Source organism: Cydia amplana, chromosome 24 (assembly GCF_948474715.1).
Source record: "Cydia amplana chromosome 24, ilCydAmpl1.1, whole genome shotgun sequence".
In the NCBI taxonomy this organism is placed as follows: domain Eukaryota; kingdom Metazoa; phylum Arthropoda; class Insecta; order Lepidoptera; family Tortricidae; genus Cydia; species Cydia amplana.
In genome coordinates, this window is record NC_086092.1 from 7,253,584 (window position 1) to 7,270,522 (window position 16,939).

The following is a 16,939-nucleotide window of genomic DNA, read 5'->3' on the forward strand; positions in this document are numbered from 1 at the left end:
AACGAAGCACAGAGCGATGAATTCACTGAGTGCTGACACTGGCAAAACATTCTGATCACCACCAATTACCAGCGCGTACTATATCTACAAACACATCTCTGCGTCTCTTTCTAACTCACCCTAATCGATTATATCCAGCTCTTTCCAACGTCATACAATAGACTTCTTAATCATTTCCTTCCTAGATCCCAAACGGTTTATTCTCCTTTCTTAAAATGAGCAAAAAACTACTTCAGAGTGAAGAAAAGACGGCTCAGACTCAAATATTAAAGGAGTTCTATCCTACTTAAATGTTTTGCCCAGAAAAATCGCTCTTAAATCATTACAACAGGGTTTATTTTCCAAGAAAACGGTTTTCATTATAAGATCTAAAGCAAACGAGAGGCGTGATAATGATAGCAGTATTAAGCCGCTAGTAATAGAGCTTATATTTGCCCGGCGAGTATTAATAAAATAAGTTTGAGTACACCCCGTATGTAGGCGTGGCGGTGTGGCTGAATGAGTAGCGCCACGGTCGCGCGACGGACGGACGTGTTGAAAATCGAATTCCGATTTCGATTTTCGAAATTTAGGGACATCACTATCCGAGTGTATTTTTCTTACAAAAATGACTGTGTGCTTAATAAAATAACCTTTATGTAAAATATCTATATTTTGTGCGTGTTTTAACCTACAAACGTAATATAACATTTATTTATTAATGGATATTTTCATGTGTAATATCAAAATCAAGAACTAGTGATTTTCAGTTTAAAAAGGTGATTTAAAAAACAAAATGGAACCACAAACAGTAGAGACGCAACCGAAAAAACCGAAACCGTTCTCCATCGACTCGATAATCGGTAACAATCGGAAATCGCCGGAAATCGACATCGAGAACCAATCAGATTCTAGAAATTCCGAAGAAGACGAAGAGGAAATGAACAGAATGAGATGTTATTTCAATTCGCCGTTTTTACAGAATGGTGTGTCGATACCTTTTTTGTTAGGTTATGGGGAGCCGTGGCTGTCCAGGGTTTTAGCGCCTGTGCCTGAGAGAGAGAGAGAGGAGAAGACGGAGAGTCCGGTTAGCGTGGGGAGTGAAGAGAGCGACGGGGGAGAGGATAATACGCAAGGTTTGTTATTTTTAAATTATATTTTTTTTAAAGCGCGAAATTCAAAATTTTATGGGACGATATCCCTTTTTCTACTGACAAGATCTGCTTGACCAGCTTTAAAATCGTTATTTTACCCATTCAAACCCAGAGGGCCTACCGTGAAAACCGGTATTCGCGAATTGGACGGATCTTTCTCTTTAACTCCAATGAAGGCGTAATTAGAGTGACAGAGAAAAATGCCCAAAATTTGCGAAATTTGGTTTTCGCGGTAGTCCCTCAGTTCGGACAGGACAATCCGATCGAGAATTTGACCATAACGAAAACGAATAAGTTCTCCTTTGTACTAATGACTAATGTTATTTTTCCTGTTTTGTTCTGATTTTTGTACAATAAAGTTTTTTACTACTACTTACTACTACCTAAATTAAACTCACAATTTGATTTTATACGGGACCTTAAGAAACTTTTAGGCCCCTCGTAGTAGACGTACCTTAAGATTTCTTATGAATAGCGTCGCAGACTAACAGACTACATGTACAGCGCTATTTTAGTGCACTCATATCAATGAAATATTTCAAATATCAAGCTATAAGTTCTACCGTATTCTACAACTGTTTTCCTTTTCATAACTTCTTTATATCCTACTCAAATCAACAAGGGTAACCCATTAGCCACGCATGATTTGTACTCCAGTCAACAAGGACCCTAGTCCGATTAGTGCCGCTCCTATATCGTTAGATTTCACGCCACTCGATGCATCTGCGCCGTGAAATTGACAGTTTGTCACAAACTGTTCAAATGTGACAGTGACAGCTGCCTGTTGAGATTTCTTGACAATTTTAACTGTTTGGAGGCAGGAAATATGTGAAATAAGAGTTCAAATATTATAATAAAATACATACTTAACCAATGTTAACATCTATTAATAACAAGACTTATGTTATGGACCATAGTCCAAGACATAGACCAAGTCTTGTTATTAATAGATGTTAACATTGGTTAAGTATGTATTTTATTATAATATTTGAACTCTTATTTCACATATTTCCTGCCTCCAAACCAGGGATGTTGCGAACATCCGCATCCGCATCCGCAACCGCGGAACTTCCGCATTATTTTCAACATCCGCATCTGCATCCGCATCCGCATAAAATCGATGCGGAGCTTATGCGGATGCGGATGTCAAACAAATCGGTACAGGAACGTCTTAGCGGCGGCGTAAGTGCTAGGTAATTTCGTCATTACCTATAACGAAATCGTCTAGATCCAGAAAAGTCGGCCAAGTTACCGTTTATTAAAATATAACGCACCTATATTCTTGCTCAATAAATACTAAACGTTTCGTTTTTTTTTTAATTATACTAAAAATGTAATATTTGATATTTTCTAAGTACCTAATCTTGACATCCGCATCCGCATCCGCATCCGCATCCGCGGATGTGAGCCTTTAAATATCCGCATCCGCATCCGCATCCGCGGATGTCAAAAAATCTGCATCCGCAACATCCCTGCTCCAAACAATGCCAAAGAGCGAGCACTAGGAGAGTCGTGATTACATAGATTATATCGTACTTAGATTCGTTTTCAAGCCACTCTTTTGCAGTTCGGCGTTATGTCTAATGCTAGGCCTTCCACCTCACGCCAAAGTCGATTTTCTGCCTCAATTACATTTGGGCTTGATCCAAATCCAAGCTTTCCTCTCTAGCAGCTGGGCTTTCTGCCTAGCTCACATTTCGCCATTGGTAAGTATTGGTAAGTATGATAACGTGCCGCGGTCGAACGCTCCGGACGTCCAGCCTTATGCGGAGCTAGGCCTTCGGCCTCGTCCAGTAAAAATGTACAATTGTCTATCGAATTGCATTTTTTCTATCGAAAAAATTTCGCGCTCGCTATGCTCGCGTTTTCAATGTCATTTTAAAGGTTACTAGCGAGTAGCGACCCGCCCCGGATTCGCACGAGTTCCCTCCATTTACCGTGATAAAATGATGTGACGGATTGAAAATGACCGTCACTCAATTTACCAAGAAAATTCAATGTAATCTTGATGACCCTAGGGAGAGGGGGCACCGTGGTCTAGAAATGCTTAGTTCACCAAAATATCTTAATCCGGCACAGGGCACAGGTTATGGTACACTTACACCGCGGTAATTTTAGACATCACTACATAGTATAAAACAAAGTCGCTTCCCGCTGTCTGTCTGTCTGTATGTATGCTTAGATCTTTAAAACTACGCAACAGATTTTGATGCGGTTTTTTTTAATAGATAGAGTGGAGAATGTTTGTGTATAATTTGCAAAGCCGGGGCGGGTCGCTAGTAATTTTGTTTAATAAATCCGAAATAACTATAAAGAGTAGGTAACTTGACTTTTTTCTTAAAGATTCCATAGTGGCTATTAAGCTTTGACATTTCGTAAATAGAAACTGATTTGACTATTTTGATTAGTCAGTCAACCACCCTATTTTGAGAGTGAAACCATCACACCATATCCCGTCGGTAAAGCATTTATCTTTTAAGTACATTTTAGAAGTTTTAGAACCTACTTTATAAAATGATCGATATCTTGTTTAGGGTTCCGTACCCAAAGGGTAAAAACGGGACCGTATTACTATGACTCCTCTGTCCGTCGGTAGGTATATCACCAGGCTGTATCTCATGAACCGTAATAGCTAGACAGTTGAAATTTTCACAGATGATGTATGTCTGTTGCCGCTATAACAACAAATACTAAAACCTAACAAAAAAAAAATAGGTATTTAAGTGGGGCCCCCATACAACAAACGTAATTTTTTTGGCGTTTTTTGCGTAATGGTACGGAACCCTTTGTGCACGAGTCCGACTCGCCGATCTGTCTGTCCGACCATTCCCCAGCCTCCCTTTATCTCGGAAACTACTGGGTCTATTTTGAAAAAATACTCAAAATATAGTTCTTTACATATAGATGACAGGCAAACCTATTAGAAATGTGCAGTCAAGCGTGAGTCGGACTTAATGCACGGAACCCGTAGAACGCAAACCCGACTCGCATTTGGCCGCGGTTTTTTGTTAAATCTTATTAATGATCTCGATTTGATTTGACATCACTTGTAAATATAATATTTAAAACTTTCGCGTTTTGAACACATATTTAACTCACATTTATAGACGGGTCTAACGCGAAATTTATTCAATTACCTTTATTTACCGACGTTTCGAACTTTCGACACAGGTTTCACTGGTCGTGGTCGCGGCTAACTGATGTCCCAGCAAAACGTCAAACAGATATTGTGCAACTCATCACTTGTAAAGTTCAAATACTTCAAATAGATATAAATTAAGGTGTCAAGTGCGGTTACAAGGGGTTCTCCCCCACCATCCACTAATACTCTGGTTTTGGGTTTCTTACTCCCTTAGGGACTAGGTACAGTTGGCAATTGGCATCGGGTAAGTAATAGAACGTATACAAACCTATAACATATAGCTCAGAATATATACATTCAATTAGTATAATTTTGAATGGCATAACGTGCAATAAGTATAACGTGCGATACGTATAACAATGAATTCTATAATTTTATAATGAATAATGAACTTTACATATAATATCGTTTATGATACGTATAAAAAGGTATAACGTTGAAATAATATAATATACAAAACAAATACCACGCAATAAACCTAACCTTTTATTTTTCTGGGGGGTAACAATTCTAACCTAACCTATCCTAATTTTCTGGTAACAGTTTCTTTCTCTGAGGGGTCACAGTTCCAACCTAACCTAACCTACTTTTCAGATAGCAGTTTTTTCTGTGGGGGGTCACAGTTCTAACCTAACCTAACCTATTTTTATGGTAGCAGTTTCTTTTTCTGTGGGGTAACAATTCTAACCTAACCTACTTTTCTGGTAGCAGTTTCTTTCTTTGAGGGGTCACAGTTCTAACGTAACCTAACCTACTTTTCTGGTAGCAGTTTCTTTTTCTGGGGAGTCACAGTTCTAACCTAACCTAACCTACTTTTCTGACAGTAATTAGTTTCGATGACCTATGAAATACTGAGCTATCCAAATAATTTTACTGATGTTTTGTTCAAATACTTATATGAGATGTTATTCATTATTTTAATTTATATGCATAATGAATGTTATATTAAATGTAATTAGTTTATTTGTATGTTATACGAAACAGCGGTATGTATATTGTATGTTATATTATTTTTATGTTATACTAATTGAAAATATAGATTTAGTGCATTATACATAAGATTAGTATACGTTTTGAACGTTTGTGAACTGAAATTATACCAAAAGTGCGTATTCATTATGATACGCACCCATTGGCATCAATAGTTGCTAATCGGGCGAGGTGTTCAAAATTATCTTGACGCGACTTTATTGTTAAGGGAAAGAGCGCGTTATGGTAATTTTGAACATCTCGCCCGCTTAGTAAGTTCTGCTGCTGACTGTACCTACTGTGAAATATAAAGTTGCGAATGCAATTTCTCATGTACCCCCAAAAGTGGCCCCCATGTTGAAAATTCATTTGTTTACGTTACATGTTTATCTTTGGGCAGAGATGCGATTTATTTGAAATACTTCTATTTAAAATGCAAATACAAAATGCAAAATACCTATTTTGTATTTTGCATTTAAATGCCTTTTAGTAAAAAACATTTTGTATTTTATTTGAAATACTTTTCGAGATGTATTTTGCATTTTTAATATTCATTTCAAAATGCAAAATACTTTGTGATTAAGTTTAGCCAACATTACCAGTCAAACAAAATGAAATGAACGAATAACGCTTGTATTGCCGAATTTGACCGATAGAGGCGTCCGCCCTTTTTATTTCTTTGGTCAGAGTGCGCGCCTTATAGCCGTCATAGAGAAAAAAAAAGCGGCCAAGTGCGAGTCGGACTCGCCCATGAAGGGTTCCGTATTTAGGCGATTTATGACGTATAAAAAAAAACTACTTACTAGATTTCGTTCAAACCAATTTTCGGTGGAAGTTTACATGGTAATGTACATCATATATTTTTTTTAGTTTTATCATTCTCTTATTTTAGAAGTTACAGGGGGGGGACACACATTTTACCACTTTGGAAGTGTCTCTCGCGCAAACTATTCAGTTTAGAAAAAAATGATATTAGAAACCTCAATATCATTTTTGAAGACCTATCCATAGATACCCCACACGTATGGGTTTGATGAAAAAAAAAATTTTGAGTTTCAGTTCGAAGTATGGGGAACCCCAAAAATTTATTGTTTTTTTTCTATTTTTGTGTGAAATCTTAATGCGGTTCACAGAATACATCTACTTACCAAGTTTCAACAGTATAGTTCTTATAGTTTCGGAGAAAAGTGGCTGTGACATACGGACAGACAGACAGACGGACAGACAGACAGACAGACATGACGAATCTATAAGGGTTCCGTTTTTTGCCATTTGGCTACGGAACCCTAAAAATACATAGAGTGCTCACTCCATACATCAGTTTTAGTACCAAAAAGACTATTAGCATCTAGTATCGAGTAGCGGAACTATCAGTACTGCTACTTGATAATAGATGTAGCACCGACCGGAAAGTCTTATGCTGTTGAGATAAGACTTTCCGGTCGGTGCGAGATCTATTGTCAAGTAGCAGTACTGATAGTTCCGCTACTCGATGCTAGATGTAGACACTGAAATTAGTGAAATTAATAGTCTGAACTGATGTATGGAGTGAGCACTCTTGTCTTACTTATTTCTCTATGTAGCCGTTTAGACTCGCGGCTCGGCTCCCGGCGCGTCTCGTGGCTCGCCTCGACACACTCGCATTCGGCTTGTCATTCGGTTATAAACCTTATGCCGTGCCGTTAGTGTTTAAATTATATTAGCTCGACGAGCTTGCGAGCCACGAGAGTCTAAACCGGCTATTATGTCTGACTAGTGTCAATGTGAAACGAAAATGACAAACATTATCTATTCTATGGCTATTCTCATGATAAATACCTAAAATAAACAAAAATATCTGAGATTTGGTCAAAAGGTATTTTATTTTGAAAAAGCATTTTGAAAATACCTATTTTGCATTTAGCATTTGAAATACAAAACGCAAAACTATTTGGTATTTTGCATTTGAAATAGTAAATCTGAAAAGTATTTTGCATTTTGTATTTAAATGCTTTTTTAAAACCATTTTGTACATCTCTGTTTGGGACACTAAGTAATATGTGTAGGTGCCAAATTTCAACTTAATTGGTCCAGTCGTTTCCGAGAAAATAGGTATGTGACAGACGGACAGACAGACGCACGAGTGATTCTATAAGGGTTCCGTTTTTTCCTTTTAGGTACTTCCCTACGGAACCGTAAAAAGAAAGGGATTGAGACTCGCTATCTACTCGCTCTGCACTAGAGTGAGAGTGAGACCAAGGAAAGTCTGCAACAATTTTGATAGCATACGCAGTGCGAGTGTCATTTTAAACATCAAACTTCTATGAAATTATGACGTATAAACTGCGTGTGCTATCAAAATCGTTACAGACTTTTCTTGGTCTAACTCAAGTCTAACTCTACCTACTTTCTAGTTTCTGTACAATAGAAGCAAAACAAATTTAAACTAAATTGAATCCATTATTATATTCAACATGCAACCCAATGCATTTCGTATGCAATAGACATATCGCAGTCAGATCGTATAGTATAATCCGCCGTATTACATTACGGCTAGCCGTTATCAAAAACAGGGGCGTTTTGAAGTGCGGCGGTTCGACGATTAGCCGGATTGTCATTGCGATACGTTCTTCAATAAGGCGGCCTAGTTATACGTTTAGCCGCATCGTATCTACTATTTAGATTGTAGAGTTCTTTCGGTCGCCTACGTTACCGGAGTTTGACAATGTTTGCAATTTAATTTGTTTTTACCATGGTCCCACCGCACTACATGTGTTTCTTTTCCAAAACATTTCCTTCACAACTTAAATAGACGGAGCCCCGCTTTGCGGGGCTCCTATTTCTGGGCGGTTTCGTTAGGTAGCTTCAGATGCCCGAAGGGCAAACCGCTCAGAAATAGGAGCCCCGCGAAGCGGGGCTCCGTCTACTCAAGTTGCGAAGGAAATGTTTTTTGAAAACAAACAGTCCGACGAACTCCAAATTTGATGGACACCCCAGCGTTTTTCATAGTTTGTTGTTGTTATGTCAGGCAGCGCCACGAGTGTTAAAAATGGGAACTAAAAACTGTCAAAGCGGCGGCTAATGACTCGCTGTATTACATTACGGCTAGCCGTGTTGAAGAACGTATGGCGCCGAATACATTCCGGCGGATTTTCATTCAGCCGCATTCAATCCGGCTATTCGTCGAACCGCCGCATTTCAAACGCCCCTGCTTTTGAAAACGGCTAGCCGTAATGTAATACGGCGGATTATACGATCCGACTGCGACCAATACGTGACACCCGCACGCCACAAATAAAAATATTTCCACAGAAAACCAGTGTGAAAATGCCTACGTGACCGCCATTTTGGCTTAGTGATGTCCGTTTATCGAAAATTCACCGATAAATTACCGATTCGTATCAAACTGCATCGAATCGTTCACACGCGATTTAACTTTGCCGCTTTTTTGAATTCGAAATTTAAAATTCAGAACGCGAGCTCTATGCTTCCACAAACATTTGCAACGCCGTTTGAATTTAGACTTTATTTTTAGAGTGTTATAGTGTATTTTCGTTTTGGCGTTGGTATGAAGGTTGTAATATTTTTACAATTCATTTGGCGCGTTCGATAACTGTCAATCTCTGTTGCGTCGGCCATAAGAAATAAATAATAATATATTTATTTGCGAAAGGGGATCGGTTTTACTGCGGGTTTTTCGTGGAAAATGCATAAATGTGTGGTGTTGAATATTAAGAGAGTTAAAATGGGTTTTATCAATTTAAATCCGTCGTCACTCACTCTGATTGAATGATCGAGATTGCAATCCGTCTAACTTGATTGCCCAAAAATGTCGAGCTTATTTTATCAATTGCATTCATATTGCATTTAGGTTTTTTTAGTACGTAAATCATGTGTAGTACGACTAGTACCGTTTTTGGATGTCTAATTATTTATTTGTATATAGATTATCCGAATGTCTTTTAAATTCTGTATTGTAGAGACAACTAGAGATTTGTGATTTTTAGTAACAACATTGATAAACAAAAATAAAACGATTGTTGTATTAAATTTTATTTTTATTATTCATTAGTAAATAGGTACCTATTACCCGATAGTAAGTATACCTATTTATGATTAAAATATTTGGCGTTAATTTCACACAATCAAAACTTAGCTGAGTATACAGGGTGGTCCAAACATAGACGTCCAAAAATTTTTTTTAGATACCTCACATCGTGGGCTATCACTATCAGAATATACCCCATGTATGTTAGCCGATTTTTCGTAGTTTTCGAGTTATGAATTTTTGAACTTTTAACTTTTGTTAAGAAATTCCCTGGCGAACCAATTAATTTATTAAAAAAAAACTATTGAACTTTTTTGAATGTTTCTTTTTGTAACATAATCCTTTACAAACGGCGCAGTTGCTAAAAAAAATCAGTATCCTCACTTGGCTGCAAGTTGGAAAAAAAGAAGCCTAAAGTCAAAGTTTCACGTTCTATCTATTCAAAAAACCGCATCAAAATCCGTTGCGTAGTTTTAATGATCTAAGCATAATTACAAAAAGGGACAGACAGCGGGAAGTGACTTTATTTTATACTATGTAGTGATAAAGTGAGTTACGTTACGTACACGTTGTAAATATAGACGCCGGTTTCAAATCAAATAAATCGCAAGTGGACAAATGTCCCGAAAATCGTTATACCTACATGATCAATCTCGTAAAACCAGACGTCATCACTCCATCTCCGTGATGTCGCGTGGGCGGAGCGCTGACGAGGTCCGTTTTTATGGAGGATTGGTAAAAAAACGTCAAGTCCGAAATTGTAGCCGCATCTTCTGAAGCAAATAAATTAGCTAGACAAATATATAGAGTATGTTCGGAAAGAGAAGAGTCGTAGAATGAATTGGGCCCCATACATTCCACGACTCTTCTCTTTCCGCACAGACTCTACTTGGTCAAGCAAATCCTGTTAGTAGAAAAAGGCGGCAAATTTAAAAAATCGCGTGTTAGCAAAACTACGTTTGAATTGTTCGGAAATCGCGTGTCATTTATATCTTATCAGTGGAACTGTTTTGTTTACATTTACTCGTTGTTCGCTGTAAATTGCTGCTTTTTGTTCATTTCCTAGGGATACCGGATACCATACGGAAATTATGGATAATATTCATTCATATTAACTCACATTTATAGACGGGTCTAACGCGAAATTTATTCAATTACCTTTATTTACCTACCGACGTTTCGACACAGGTTTCACTGGTCGTGGTCGCGGCTGTTTTGACATTTCGCTGGGACATCAGTTAGCCGTGACTACGACCAGTGAAACCTGTGTCAAAACGTCGGTAAATAAAGGTAATTGAATAAATTTCGCGTTAGACCCGTCTATAAATGTGAGTTAATATGTGTTCAAAACGCGAAAGTTTTAAATATAATATTCATTCTTCGGTTACCGCGTTAGTCATTAACTTATTGATGCAACATATCAATTAAAACCCTACCGTTTATGAACAAACAATCCAAACTATAACAGGGAGGAATGGAGGATGCTTTTTCTCTGCCACCAGCTTTAAATCCAATAGTCCATCAGATAATTAATGGAACTAGCTCGTAACAACGAATGTGTTTAAAATTTTATTTTATTTTTATTTAGGTACACAACTTTGGGATCCGGCCTTCACCACTGGAGGGCTTCGTCACTTTTTTCTATTATATGTCATCTATTTCAATTAGTTTAAACTTATTATAGGCTGTGTAAGATTTTAATAGAAGTTAACTAGGCTAGGTGCGAAGATTTAGGTTCGGTGTAAAAACCTAACTACACTTCGTCAACAACTGGTAACTAAACGTTCTCGACAGAAAACCGAAAATAAATTAAAACACACAAAAATTGCCCCCGAACCACCATCATCCATAAACAATTGACAGACGATTTGTTTTTTTTTTTATTTCATAAAAAACGTCAATTTCGTCACCCTCGTAACCGCTAAAATGCTGACCAAGCCATTTAGTCAAGCCCTATCAAAAGGACCCGAACCATTCTGAGTCCTTTGTCTGAAGACGTAAGGTCTATTCAAGAATGTTACTTTGATAGGTCTGTCCCGCTGTCCCAATCTCGGTTTACTGCAATTTAATCGGTTATTTAGTTTTACTAGCTCAATTTTATCGAACTTTATTTGAGTGTTGTGGCCCAGGGGCAGTGATTTTAGGAACCACTTTGCCGTTTTGCTATCAAAGAAAACATGCCCAGGAAGTCATTTTGAGAATAAATATTTAATTCTTCTATAATATCAAGACAGGGGGAAAATACTACGGCGTTATTCATAAACGTCTGCTAAGTTAATAAGCTGATGATCGTCGGTTTGTCCCTCTCTATGGCATAACGACAGATAGGGACAAACGACGCGACGATCATCAACTGATTAATTTAGCAGCCCTTTATGAATAACGCCAATTTATGTCTAGAAATAAGTAGCTGCTAATTGGTAGTACCTACTTACATACTACATACTTATATAGGTACACTGTAAAACAACAGTAAGATACTCGTAAGGTCATATTTCTCACCATTTCTAAATAGGTACCAGTCTACCAAGTTGAGGTTTATTTTACTCTAAGTACATTACATTGTGCATAGTTCCTCGATAGCTATCTAAGTCACAACATCGATATTAAAATTGAATATTTTCAATCGTTCTTTAAATCATAATGATGTAGTTGATAGTATTTATTTATATTGTAAGCAGTTAAACGATGTCAAAAAATACAATAAAAAAAAAACCTTAAAAACTACTACATTTAACATAAGACTAATATCTAGGTACTAATACTAGGTAACTAATCAAATAACCCACCCCGAGTCATTCCAGGCGCAAAAGTCCCCAACACGCTCGCTGCGTTTCGCTGCTATCTAAGTATAATATATTATATTAATCTTTTCGAAATCAGTCGAACTACTTAGCTTATAATTTTATCGGGGAATGGAAAAAGAACCAGAGACTTTTAGGTAGCTAGGTCGTCTCGTATGTCTAGACAAAAATAAAAAAGAGTACATCAAGGCGAATCGGATCACAGGTTGAATCGGATCATCATGAAAAATCCGTTGATATCTGAAATATTTCATTGATAATGAGCGCTGTACATGTCTTCTTAAGCCTGCGACGCCAGTCCTAGGCAATATTTTAAATATATATTTTTTTAAGTCTGATCCAATCGCCCTGTGATCCGATTCTCCTCGGTCTACTATAATTATCTTTAAATGAACGGTCCTCCACTATTCGGCATATTTTCTTAATTTTAGTACTCAATAACCCTCTCTTCCCCAGGAAATGAGTCCGAACCCGACCAAGAGGATTCAACAGACCGCCGCGAGAGCAAAGCGCGGCGCCGGCGCACGGCCTTCACATCTGAACAGCTGCTGGAGTTAGAGCGAGAGTTCCACGCCAAGAAGTACCTGAGTCTGACAGAGAGATCGCAGATCGCTGCCGCGCTCAAACTTAGTGAAGTACAGGTTGGTATCTGTCGTGGCTTCCAACCTCCGTGGCGACCTGACATAGACCAACTGACTGACTGGCTGACTGACATACATATTTGGAACTACGGACATTTAAATTCAAAATTAGACATGACAACTACATGACAAAATAAGATCAGTTCACGACGGACAGCCAGACAGACCAGGCAGACGGTTCAGTACCTATCCTTCTTATCTTAGTGCTTTTTCCTAACGGGTCCACTTTTGGTCACGTAATCCCAAGAATATACGCAGGCAGTTCTTTATGAAGGCGCCATCGGACCTACTAACCCAAAGGAAAACTAGTTTCCTCATGAAATTGTTTCCCTTTACGCCTTTACTGAAATACAACTGATGAATATGAAATGGCATTTGGTACAAAAGTTCTGAGAAACTTATTGACCGTTACTTGGCTACCAGCAGTCCCTGTGGTAAAGTATAGGTACATTCTTTGATGATGCAAACCGAGTGAAACAAAATGCTAAGAGATTCAAAGGTATCTAAATGTAGCTGTAATGGAACGCATAATATGTTAGTGATGATGATGATGGTACAGGGTTTGAGCCAAACAACTCTGTTCTTATAGCTCGTATGAAGGTCGAGTATGTACGTTCGCGTTTAAAAGTAATATTCAACCTCATCGTCATCATCATATCAGCCCGTTATCGCTGCTGAGATAGGCCTCTCTTCTTGTATGTACGCCACTTGTCCCAGTCCTGAGCTAATTTCATCCAGAAGTGACCCTGCTGACCCGCAATCTTCCGGATGTCATCCACCCAACGAGCCGACGGATTCAACCTAACGTACTTTTTATTATGAGCCCATATTGTCCCACTGCTGGGCAAGGCCTCCCTCTTATTCTTCCTCGTATCCCTATCCTTGGAAGTCTCCCACCAGTCTCCGTCAAAGGAGTCAAGCTCGTCGTTAACATACTTAAATCTCTTTTTTTCCAGGTCAAAATATGGTTTCAAAACCGTCGCGCGAAATGGAAACGCGTGAAAGCCGGCCTCGCCTCCGGCAGTCACTCGGGCAAAACCTCCGGCACCAAGATAGTAGTTCCTATCCCCGTGCACGTCAACCGCTTCGCCGTCCGAACGCAACACCACCAAATGGAAAAACAACAGTTCAGACTAGACAGGAACCAACCCTGCAGCCTTTTACAGTCCCAAACCTCGGCGTTCTCGAAAAACGACGCGTTTCTAAAAGAATCGAATCCGTTTTTGAAAGAAACGAGTTTACCGAGTCCGTTTTTGAAAAACGAATCGGTATTATCGATGGGGCGCAGCCCTATGTACGACGCGAGCATGTCCGCTAGGTTGGCAAGCTTGAGTCAAGCTGCCAATTTGAGGTTTGGAAATCAAAATGGCCGACCTAGCTAGTCTGGGATTTGCAATAGATACAGGCTGATTTTCTTAGGTAATGAAGATTAATCAATTAAGTATTATCACTGAAGCATTGTGCATGCGATAATGATTACCTTCTTGCTATTTTCGGTACTGTTTATTTGAATATAGTAAGTAGTCTATCTAAAATATCAGCCGTTACCTAGCTATCCTATGGATAATGCTTCAGTGAAAATATATGTCAAACCAACGAAATTTTATTGTATTTTTACAAAAAATGGTTGTTTCAAATTGAGTTAAAGCCAGTTCTTGAAAACTTATTACCTATAGAATTCCCACTGCCTGCCTAACAATAACGAAAGTAAATGGTAGAACGGCATAAAGGCGTTCAGAAACCGAATTTTGCAAATTGAGGGCATTTTTCTCTGTCACTCTAATTACGCCTTCATTGGAGTAAAAGAGAAATATCCCCGTTATTTGCGAAATTCGGTTTTCTGCTGTGAAACCGGTGGTGATAATGATAATAATTTATGCAAAGGACTGTATTGAAGACTGTAAAGTTCCCAATCCACACCGATGTACTTAATGTGGAATGAAATGTACCGCAAATCCTTACTATCTGCGTGCACATGCCTAAATACACAGCAATTGGTCTTAATATATGCAGTACTAATACTTACCTAGTGATGATTACGTCAGATGACAACCAAATCACTAAATACTACAACTTTTTCAGTGCCATATATTGAACCGTAGGTAATAATATCAAAACAAGTTTGATTTTGGTTTAAGTAATTATTTGAGTGCAAATAGTAAGTTATGGTTGTCATGTCATTGTCACCTGATGACAATAGCAAATATGAGAAAATCAATATTTGAATCAGACAGCTGAATCGTCAATTCTGACCACATTTGAAACAAATGTCACTGTTAAGAAGCTTATTAATATTCCAAAATAAGAAATAATTAAGCTGAAACAACCTGCTTAAAGAAACCAATAAATTAAATTAAATAATACCTATGTTGATTTATTAAAAGTTGGCCTGCTTAAAGGTTAAAATACTGTAATAAATTTGTGTTAAAAATCATTGCAAATATATTGTAAGTACGTTGAAATACTATTCATTGTAAATTACTATTTATAAGAAATGCCTATCTATATTGTAACGGAAAGTAATAATTAGATAATAAAACGTGTGATAAAATTAACGTTGTTTTTTATTATTTACCTACCTATATAATACTACTAAATACTAGTGGCTTTGTAAGCTGTAGACCTTTGGTTCCCCATGGCTCTGTAATTTTGTAAATAATACAAAAACGAAATAAATAAAAAAATAAGTACAGTATTTACGTATTCATCGAACCTGCCTACAAAATACTACGTAAATTGGTTGAAAAATGTAAACTGTAGATAGAACATTCACAGACACTGCCAGACAGACATCATCACGGTTAGCGCACATTCATTATATCGGTGAACGCAATTTTGTCAAGTTCACAAAAAGTAAGAAAATTAACAAAATAAATCAGCCTGTGCTACCGTTCGGTGGGCGTGTCTAGCCTATACGTCTCTTGGACGAACTGACCAACTCAAACCATTTTCAACTGTGTCGCATTCACATAAGATTCATATTGTAAAGAAAGGAGAAGCAAATTTAAATTAACATTAGAATCTTTCAAATTTTGAATTTCGAATGTTTTGTTCGGATTGGATCGAATATGCATATTTTCTTACAACTATAATGAGTAATAAATTTTCAACTTTATAACGGTAGAGTTAGGTTGAATTTTGCTTGGATGGAAATAAGAAAAAGTGTATCAAAAATATCAAAATCAAACTGTCAAAAGCACAAACTATTAACGTGAAAGCTACCAACATATGAAGTACATCGCTAATACCTTACTATATTGAGATAGAGTTTTATTTAGCTTATTTCAACTTTGAAATAAGTTGGTCTGCCAAATCGCCCTCTGACATTCGGACAATAGAACATGAAAGATTAGGGGTATTATTGTATTTGTATGGATTTGTTGGCCGGGTTTAGCTTTTTGCAAGTAATTGACTAAAAGTCGGTTTGGGGTTGGGGGACGTTTGAGCAAATTGTTAGTTGATCCTGTGGTATTAGGCACTTTACGTACTTAGGTATTACATTACACATATTACACACGTTTAGTTTGGGTCATTGCGCAAGTTTCCGTACATGCTCTAGTTTTCGTCCACTTGACGGATTAGCAAATAATAGGTATATGTTGTTTATTAGTGCATACAAACTTAATATACAATACATACCTAGAAACAAAACATAATAATAAATAAATAAATATTAATGGACATTTTTTTTACACAAATTGATTAAGCCCCACGGTAAGCTCAAGAAGGCTTGTGTTGTGGGTACCTACTCAGACTACGATAGATATTATAATATACAAATACTTAAATACATAGAAAAAAAAATACATATAGTGCTCACTCCATACATCAGTTTTAGTACCAAAAAGACTATTAGCATCTAGCATCGAGTAGCGGAACTATCAGTACTGCTACTTGACAATAGATGTAGCACCGACCGGAAAGTCTTATGCTGTTGAGATAAGACTTTCCGGTCGGTGCTACATCTATTGTCAAGTAGTACTGACAGTTCCGCTACTCGATGCTAGATGTAGACACTGAAATTAATAGTCTGAACTGATGTATGGAGTGAGCACTCTTGTCTTACTTATTTCTCTATGCCATGACTCAGGAACAAATATCTGTGCTCATCACACAAATAAATGCCCTTACTGGGATTCGAACCCGGGACCGCGGCTTCACAGGCAGGGTCATGACCCACTAGGCCAGACCGGTCGTCGGTATAATATATTTCATTTATAATT

General features: G+C 37.7%; 2 protein-coding genes across 2 annotated transcripts in view; one reads left to right on the top strand and one right to left on the bottom strand.

The window, feature by feature from the left end:
* LOC134659241 (androgen-dependent TFPI-regulating protein-like) overlaps positions 1–16,939 on the bottom strand; it is a 516,400-nt gene that overhangs the window by 198,686 nt on the left and 300,775 nt on the right. The gene's annotated exons all lie outside the window — the stretch shown is intronic.
* LOC134659257 (homeobox protein GBX-2-like) lies at positions 770–14,184 on the top strand. Its single transcript, XM_063514901.1, has 3 exons — positions 770–1,115; positions 12,532–12,716; positions 13,673–14,184. Exons 1-3 carry the CDS (start codon positions 776–778, stop codon positions 14,096–14,098), a joined length of 951 nt encoding a protein of 316 aa, XP_063370971.1. The 5' UTR covers positions 770–775; the 3' UTR covers positions 14,099–14,184.